Below are 8,976 nucleotides of genomic sequence, written 5' to 3' on the forward strand. Positions count from 1 at the left end.
CCCTATATATGGTGCACATAATCTGAAGTCTGAAAGAGAAATGTGTATGCAAATTGGCACAGAAGCAAAGTTCACGAGTCACAAGGAAAACTAATTAATACAAGTCAAGCTATGAATATTAACTTGTGATGCGGCTACTGGAAGTTGGCACCATTTCTGCTGAAAACTGTTGGGATCTAGAACAGCTTTAGCATTAAGCTTGAAAGCTGGAGGCGAAGGAGTTGGACTAGGCGCAATTGGCAATCCTAAGCCAGGTAGGTATCTGCCAATTCTGTGTCAATAGACAGATTACCAAGTTCTTCAGAGAATGCAAATGGCCCTCTATGTTCCTTATCAGTGAATATGTATGGCGGCTGCAAGAAACTTTCATTAATTATCTGTATCTCAGATACATAATGTATTTTCTATATCCATGACGACAGGTGAATATTCTATTCTCAAACACAAGTATAGCACTACATCTAGGTTATATTAGTATTTATTACATGTTGAAATATTAAGAGGAGCTTATAGATTTGCAGGAATGGTACTAATTTTTATCATTTTATGTGTAGATACACGAAGAAACGGATGTTACAGCAATTAGAAGACGAGAAAAGGAGATAAAATATGAGAAAAAAAGTTTTTGCGAAGAGACTGAGAGGGCAAAATGCCTCTGTGTCATCGAGCAATTTTCATCATCTCCGAAAGGAAACGACGGAAGCTTTTCTACTGTTCTCAAATAATATAAGCTAACCAACATGGATCTTTTTTTTGACAAGGCAAAAAAAAAGGGATGAATCTGGTGAAGTAATGTAAATATAAGGAAAAACTTACCCCATATGGAATTTGGTAAACGGTAAATTAAGCAACAGTGTTGCTATATATATTGACTACCAATTGTAAAAAAGAAATTTATGCTACGAACAATGATCCAGTTACATACCTGTTTAGAAAGTAGAATACCACTGACTTGCTATTCAAGTTCTCTCTCTCCCGTTCCACTTTCTCAGATGTACTTGCTTCCAGACCCCAGATCTCTTGTAGAGAAGTTAAACAGTTTGCAACTACCACAAGAAACAAAAGGAGGAAATTTAATAATTAGCAAGGTAATAGATTTATGTACTCTGGTGAGGTTTATATGATAAGATTCTTTAAAATTATAATATTGCAACATATGATGGCCAATAATTTAAACATTAGAAGCAGCATCCATAAGAAGATATATTTATAAGCACATAAAAGCACATGTAAGAAGCTTACCAGAGCATCCTTGTCGTTAAGCATTAAATGCTTGAGCATACCTGGAAAATCAGCATCCATGCAAGTCGAAGACGAAATATGATACAACTTGAGAACCCCGACAGTTGCAACCATCCGCACATAGCTATTTCCATCCTTCAACCCATTACCCAACGGCCCCACCAAATACTCCACCAAATTTGCGACACGAAGCAAACACAAACTCCTTAAAGCCAAACCACGAATCATTGGATCCTCATCCTTGCAATCCCTTTGAAGGAAATTAATTGTCAAGGGTGCGAGATCTGGATTGTACTTAACATAATCCCCAACATATAAGTAACACATCTTTTTTAGCACTAAATCCGTGGTTGCCGAGCACATCACCATTTCGCTAAAAACTGATAACACATCAATCCCAATTGTCATGTTCGAGATCTCCTTCTTGAAAAGCTCCCTCTTTGCATCATCTATTCCAGGAGCTCTGCTCCCTGCTAGTTTCCGGAGCTGCATTTCCATATCTGAAACTTTCCCTTTTCTGGTTGAATCAAAGTAAGGGTTAGAGTTCTGAGAAGTACCACCGTGAGCATTTTCAGGTGTCTGATTGCGAGGAAAAGAGATAGAAAAATTCATATATTTTTCCAATTGCTCGGCTGTTCGTTTTCATATATCAAATTCCCTCCTGTAGACACACATAAAAAAGAGAGAACAAAATCGCCCTAAGTCTACTGAATGCTGATAAGTGGGTCTATCAGCGAATGAATCATGGCATATACACACATACGACATAGAAGAGACTCCCCATTGAACAAAATCCTTTCTTTCTTTTCTTTCACTGAATTGGGGGTCAAGGCATCCTATGGAATGAGAGATTAGAAGACTAGAAGTGAATTTTGTTACGTGTTGACACACTTAGTCGACCCACTAGGTCCATGGCCCACTTCTTCCGAACCACATGGCATCTTATCCAAGGCTCCTAGGCCAGACATGGCCCAAGTGTTGACGCCGAAGCTAAATTGCCGAGGTGATCTTGTAGTCGAGGCCCTTCCTCTCCAAGGTCCAATCTTCTCCGAGGTCCTGAGGCTCTAAACAGCACTTCTACCCAAAGATCCGATCTTACACAAGGATCCTTTCTGATTGATTAATGGGACACTCATCATAGAGTGTAGGCGTCTTATCTTGTCAATGTAGTGGCAAAGCCGCCAATTAATAAATGTGTAACAAGCTAGGAAGTCAAATGTGATACCTATAATTTAACATGTAAACTTACGAGATGAGGCCACGTGTACTTCCAACCAAGGACCACGATCTAAGTTGTAGTACTATAAATACTCCCCCATGCATCTCTCACAAGGGGATGCAAGATTCAACACAAAAACAAATATAATATTATTTACATTTTACTCTCTTGCAATAAACATGAATTCATACATGCATTCTACAGACATCAATTGGTAATTATTGTTCAATCATTATGAAAATATCTCGTCGGATTCCGAACGTTCTCATCCCGTGCCTTTGAGCCGTTCCCACACCCCATTTTTACTACCAGTTCTAGACCATTCACGTGTCTTAGCGTGTTGGACCAAGCTTACGTGTGCGCGGGTGGGTCTGATATCTATTGGTAACATATTCTGGGGTCAACAAATTGACGTTGTCTGTGAAAAACCATACTATAACCATGAGCAACCGTGTGAAGAAAGCTTATCGAAAAGAATACTTAAAGATCTCCCTTGGAAAATTATTTGTTTTTGGAAAAGAACAAGTAGAAGCCCCATAACCTGACAACAATTTGAAGTTGGAGCAGAAGAGAATGAGTTCAAACGAGGATGTACCCCCTATGAGGGTAAGAGAAAATGTGGGAATGCCCCTACCGGCAGTTGTCCTTGCAACTCGGTATTGACCTCACCACTACCATAGAAGAGGTGGCATGTGGATAGCTGCTCAGTTATCAAGAGAGATTGCCACCATGGTCGCAAGCATGAGGGACATTGCCAGGCAAAACATGGCCATGAGAGAACTCATGGCCCAAATGCAGAGCTAGGGCGACTTCTCTATTCCCCCCCCCCATGCACCCCAAGGATATTACCAACAAGATGAGGAAGTCCAAAGCCAAAGGGTTGTATCACTAGAATACAGTTGAGGCATAAGTCCCATGGAGAGGGAAGTTAAAGTTGATATTTCTTCCAATTATGCTGCAGACCAACCCATCGATGCTTGATATAACCAGCACAACTTTCCACCAGCATATGAGCCAAAGCAAAGACCGAGGAGGTCTAACAGCATTTTTGACAGAATTAGCCCCGCGGAATCGAGGCACAGGCAACAGCAACAAGAACCTCAGAATAGACCACAGCCCCCCACCTTCAATGACTCATCAGCCGGAGGAAAGGCATGAAAATGCCCTCCCGTGCTGCTCCGCCTAGAAATAGGTGCCAAATGAGGGAAGAGGAGGCTAGGACTCAAGCTGGACCCTCTCATCAACCACCCAGGTATGAGGTCGAAGAGAACAATGACTTAGATGAGCAGCAGAGGTCCTGTTACTTGGACAACAACGATGAAAATCTCCCATTTTCAAGGGAACTGAAAAATGCCCAGGTTTCGAGATACTATCTGATGCCCAAAATACCAAAGTACGACGGGAGAGGTGACCCGGAGAAACACCTAAGCATATATAAAACTCATATGAGCCTTCGAGGTGCCACTCTAGCTGTGAAATGTAGAGCTTTTCATTCGACGCTTAGTGGGGCGTGGACCTGATAGGTCCCTTACATAAAGGCAGAGAAGACGTGAACTTCGCCATTGTGGCCATTGATTATTTCACGAAGTTGGTTGAGGTCGAACCACTGGCAAAAATCATAGAAGCAAACACCTCCAAGTTTTTTTGGAAGAACATCATATGCCGGTTCAGAATTCTCCACTCTATAGTTTTAGACAATGGAAGGCAGTTCCAAAATAAGAAGGTCAGAAACCTATGCGAAGAACTTGGAATCAAAAAACACTTCTCAATGCTTCATTATCCTCAAGCCAATGGCCAAGTTGAGGTTGTAAATAAGACGATCAAACATGTCCTCAAAAGGAAACTGGATGCATCAAAGGGAGCCTGGGTTAACGAGCTGCCTCAAGTGCTTTGGGTGATCTGAACTACCACCGGAACTCCAACGAGGGAAACTTCTTTCCTCATGGTCTATGGAACCGAAGCCATGAGCCCAATCAAGGTCGGCTTACTATCACCGCGTCACTTACACTTCAACGAAATATCTAATGACGAGCTACGGAGGTTCAACCTCGACTTCATTGATGAAAGAAGAGATGACTCCCAGCTGAGGCTCGCTGCTTACCAAAGGAAAATGAACAAATACTTCAATTCCAACGTGAAGAAGAGGTCCTTCCAAATCAATGACCTGGTCCTTAGGAGAGGTCTCCTCTCCTCTAAAGGACCTGTAGAAGGTACCTTAGGCCCAAACTGAAAAGGTCCTTACAAAGTTAAAGAAAAACTCCGACCCGACACCTACAGAATTGAAGACATGGATGGTAAGGCACAGCCTCGTCCTTGGAACATTGAGCGTCTCAGAATTTACTACCAATGAATGTACTGCATCGCTGGACAATATTTTCCAGCTTATGTAATTAATCTTTAGCCCCAGTAAAATGTCATTAAAATTTAGGTACCTCTTAAAACGTGGGAGTCTCGGAGGAGAGGTCCTGATTCTCAACTCTGGGGTCACCTCGCTTGAACTCCGAGGCTCACTCCACATGCCTCCCTTTGGAGAGACTGAATGCCAAAGGAAGAAACCTCTACATGGCTTCCCATCCACCATGTGGGGAAGCGTGGGAGCCTTAGAAGAAAGATCCTGATTCCCAACTCTGGGGTCACCTCGCCTGAACTCCGAGGCTCACTCCACATGCCTCCCTTTGGCGAGGTTGAACGCCAAAGAAATAAACCTCTACATGGCTGCACCATCCACCATGTAGGGAAGCGTGGAAGCCTTGAAGGAGAGGTCATGATTCCTAATTCTGGGGTCACCTCACCTGAACTTCGAGGCTCACTCTACATGCCTCCCTTTGACGAGGCTGAACGTCAAAGGAAGAAGCATCTGCATGGCTACAATATCCACCATATAGGAAAGCGTGGGAGCCTCAGAAGAGAGGTTTGGATTCTCAACTCTGAGTCACCTCGCCTGAACTTCGAGGCTCACTCTACATGCCTCTCTTTGACGAGACTGAACGCCAAAGAAAGAAGCCTCTACATGGCTGCACCATCCACCATGTATGGAAAAGTGGGAGCCTCGGAGGAGAGGTTGATTCCCAAATTTGGGATCACCTCACCTGAACTCCGAGGCTTACTCCACATGCCTTCCTTTGGCGAGGCTGAACGCCAAAGGAAAAAAGCCTCTACATGGCTGCATCATCCACCATGTAGAAAAGCGTGGAAGCATCGGAGGAGAGGTCTTGATTCCCAACTCTGGGGTCACCTCGCCTAAGCTCCGAAGCTCACTCGACATGCCTCCCTTTGGTGAGGCTGAACGCCAAAGGAAAAAGCATCTACATGCATATCTCATCCACCATAGTTTTATCTCCCTAACTCGAACTCAATGGAAAGGTCCATTGGATACTTCATTCAACTTGGACATAGTGGTTTATTTTGAATGATGGAACCCAAGTGCAACCCATTAAGTCATCATTTATATTGCTTGATTATTTCAAGTGATGGAAGTTAAGATGTCAAGTTCGGATTGTTAACTCAAACTTATTCTTGATTATTTACCGAGATCCACGTACTTGATATTGAAAAGAAAACAAAATGTTAGAAAATAGTATTCATTGATACTGAAAACATTACAAGAGAGCTCAAAGCCAGTACATTGATATAAACTGAAAAGGATCTTATACTAAGCTTCGAATGATGGAGGGAGTGCATGAGCTTTAGCAGCTTGAGCTTCAGACCCCTCTTCTGTTCTTTTTGCTGCTTCTTCCTCTACTGTTTCCTCAGCTAGAGTCTGAGTCACCTCATCCACAAACTTAGACCTAAGTTGGGTCAGGTCGTAGCCCAGATAAAGCTCATCGGCTCTCTCCATCACCTCAGCATAGTCGAAGTTCCTCGAGTATGCGCTGAAGCTTCGGTACTCTTCGGTGTTGTGGAAATTGGCAATGAACTCTTTAACTGCCTCCTCTCCCGCCACCTTGGCTGCCTCCCTTGCCTTGGCCAGTTCATCGACATGCCATTTTATTTGGTCATTCAAGAAGTTATATGCATCCTTGGCCCCAACAAGCTCAAGGTTTGTTTTTTTCAGGGCCTCAACAGTGACCTTCTCATGATTATTTGATGTCTTCACCTTCTTAGTGAGGGAGGCCACCTCACACTAAGACTCGTATACCTCCTTCTTCTTCAAGGCCTCTATTTAGGCCAAGGCAGATTCCAACTTGGCAGCCTCTTCAACTCTTTAGGCCTTTGTCTCCTTTGCCTCGGCCCTTAATCTCTTCAACTCCTCCTCTGTGAAGGCCAGCTTCTTTTTTGAGGACACGATCCTCGTTTGGAAGTTAGTGAGGACCTCCCTACACTCCAATGCGAGGCTAAACGTCCCCACACTTTGGCTCACCAAGGCCCTCGAGTGGTCGACGGCGTCGCAGGTTGACGCTGCAGCACCTATCTATAAGTCCAAAATTTATAAAAACTAGTTGCAGCACCTCGAACCTCCTCAGGAAGAGCCTCCAACAATGCTGGGGCAAGCTCTTCGTCACGTCCAGCCAAGAAGTTAGAGGATTTTCCATGGGTCCTGACGGGCTTCTGCCTCGCGGCCTCTCCCTCCGCCTTCACCGCAGCCAACCTCGCTGCCTCTTCCGCAGCCTCCTCAGCTTCGGCCTTCCGAACCATTTCCACCTTCACCGCCTTCATGGTAGAGTTGATGAGTTTTGGTGGTCGGGAATCCTTGCTGGCTTGGGAAATTGAAGTCCCAAACTTTCCCGAAGAACTAGTGAGGTGGACCCGCTTTCTCTTCTTCTGGAAGTCCTCAGCGACTTTTTTTTCCAGGCTTCCTGTCTTTCTCCCTCTGAGGAGCCTCCTTCTCAGCAGCCTGGGAGGTATTTATCTTGGAGAGGCCCTCCACCTTACCTCTCACATCTTTTGCCTTGCTTGATCCGGGTTTCAGAGGCCTGGCCCTAACAGTAGTAGTGGCCTTCATTATGGTGGCCATATCAAGGACGGGGTACTCCCTCCTCTTGAACTTATTTGCAACACAAAGGAACAATAGATCAGGAGACATCAATAAACAAACTTTTTCATCACAAAGTATAGGCACTTCTTATCCTTAGAAGCTATCAGTCCGAAGTCAAGGAAATAACGACTTCGATCGATGAGATGATCGAAGTGGCGAAACTTCAGGGGACGCTTGTAAATGTCCTCTATGACGTCAAACTCCGCTTTGTGGAGCTGGTACCTCGTACTCGAGTCTACAAAACATGCGACAACAGTTAGGAAAAAAAATCCAGAAAGCTCAAACAGCATGCAAAGTACAGCTTAGGCTGGGGACTCATGAGCTTCGTAGTACTGGGTCGGTACCGTGCAAGCCAAGGCTTTGTCCCCAACTACTGCCTGTCAGTTGCCCCGAACCCAGAACTACGACTCCTTCCACCCCTTGATGGAAGAAGGCAATCCTACCACAAAAGGGGCGTGTGACCCCTTGGTAGTAGTGTAGTACTACCCCTTCAACTCGTCTTTGCCTAAGACTCTGGGCTGGAAGAGGGTCTGGAAGACATGCAAAGGCATAGCCTCCCCCATCAACACTTCCTTCCATAGAAAGTAAGACCCCACAACCTGGCTCCACCCATTTGGCAGAACCTGGGTCGACGACAACATAAAATTCCTTAGCACTGCCCTGAAGAAGGAGTGTAGAGCTTCGATGCATATCCGCCTTAAATAGGTATTCACTAACTACGACACATTCGGACCTCGAGTAACAAGCCCGTTCATCGGCCTTGGAGACTAACATTTCTATGTTATAAGGCACGCAGTAGCTCTCCCTTATCTCCTCCAACCTCTTCTAGGTCATATTTGAAGGTATCCTAGACGCACCTCACTCCTCGTAATTTACGAGCTCCTCGGTCATAGCATAATGTTCGACCTCAGAGTCCCCCCTATGAACTGCCCCTCCCCAAACGATGCGACAGTAACTGCCTCCGATTCAAACATGTTTCCCACGCACATCTCCAAACGTGTCTCCTTCTAGAAGCCTCAACTGTAGCCATCATTGCACATTCAATGCAGCAGCCGTACGTACCTTGGAAGTCGAAACGGCTCGGCTGCCTTTTCTTGGTAACATGCATAAAACATCAAATCATTGGCGCAAACATCGAAGAAAATCATAACTCTTAACAAGCCTCGGCAAGTTCGATCCACTCACTACCTCGACTTCTTCTTTTGGTTCTTCGTAGTTCAGCCACATCTTAACAAGTCTCGGCATGTTCGATCCACTCACCACCTCGACTTATTCTGCTTCTTCACAGTTCAGCCACATCTTAACAAACCTCGGCAGGTTCGATCCACTCACCGCCTTGGTTTTTTTTGCTTCTTCGCAGTTCAACCACATCTCAAAAGGCCTCGACAGGTTCAATCCGCTCACCGCCTTGGCTTCTACTACTTCTTCGCAGTTTAGTCACACCTTCACAAGCCCACGTTCGATCCACTTCACAGCCTCGGCTTCTTCGTCACCTTTTCCAATCATAGCAACACCACCACTTTCAACTTCAACCATGATA

At 44.8% G+C, this 8,976-nt stretch overlaps 1 protein-coding gene across 1 annotated transcript in view; it reads right to left on the bottom strand.

The window, feature by feature from the left end:
* LOC111384137 (beta-adaptin-like protein A) overlaps window positions 1-1,854 on the bottom strand; it is a 4,002-nt gene extending 2,148 nt beyond the window's left edge. The window contains exons 1-3 of the mRNA XM_023008386.1: window positions 1,239-1,854; window positions 926-1,046; window positions 102-271 (exon numbers count right to left, since the gene is read on the bottom strand). Coding sequence (XP_022864154.1) covers window positions 102-271; window positions 926-1,046; window positions 1,239-1,854 — 907 coding nt within the window. The remainder of the gene's footprint in view (window positions 1-101; window positions 272-925; window positions 1,047-1,238) is intronic.
* Between the last annotated feature and the right edge of the window lie 7,122 nt (window positions 1,855-8,976).

This window comes from Olea europaea, unplaced genomic scaffold (genome assembly GCF_002742605.1).
Source record: "Olea europaea var. sylvestris unplaced genomic scaffold, O_europaea_v1 scaffold2854, whole genome shotgun sequence".
Lineage (NCBI taxonomy): Eukaryota > Viridiplantae > Streptophyta > Magnoliopsida > Lamiales > Oleaceae > Olea > Olea europaea.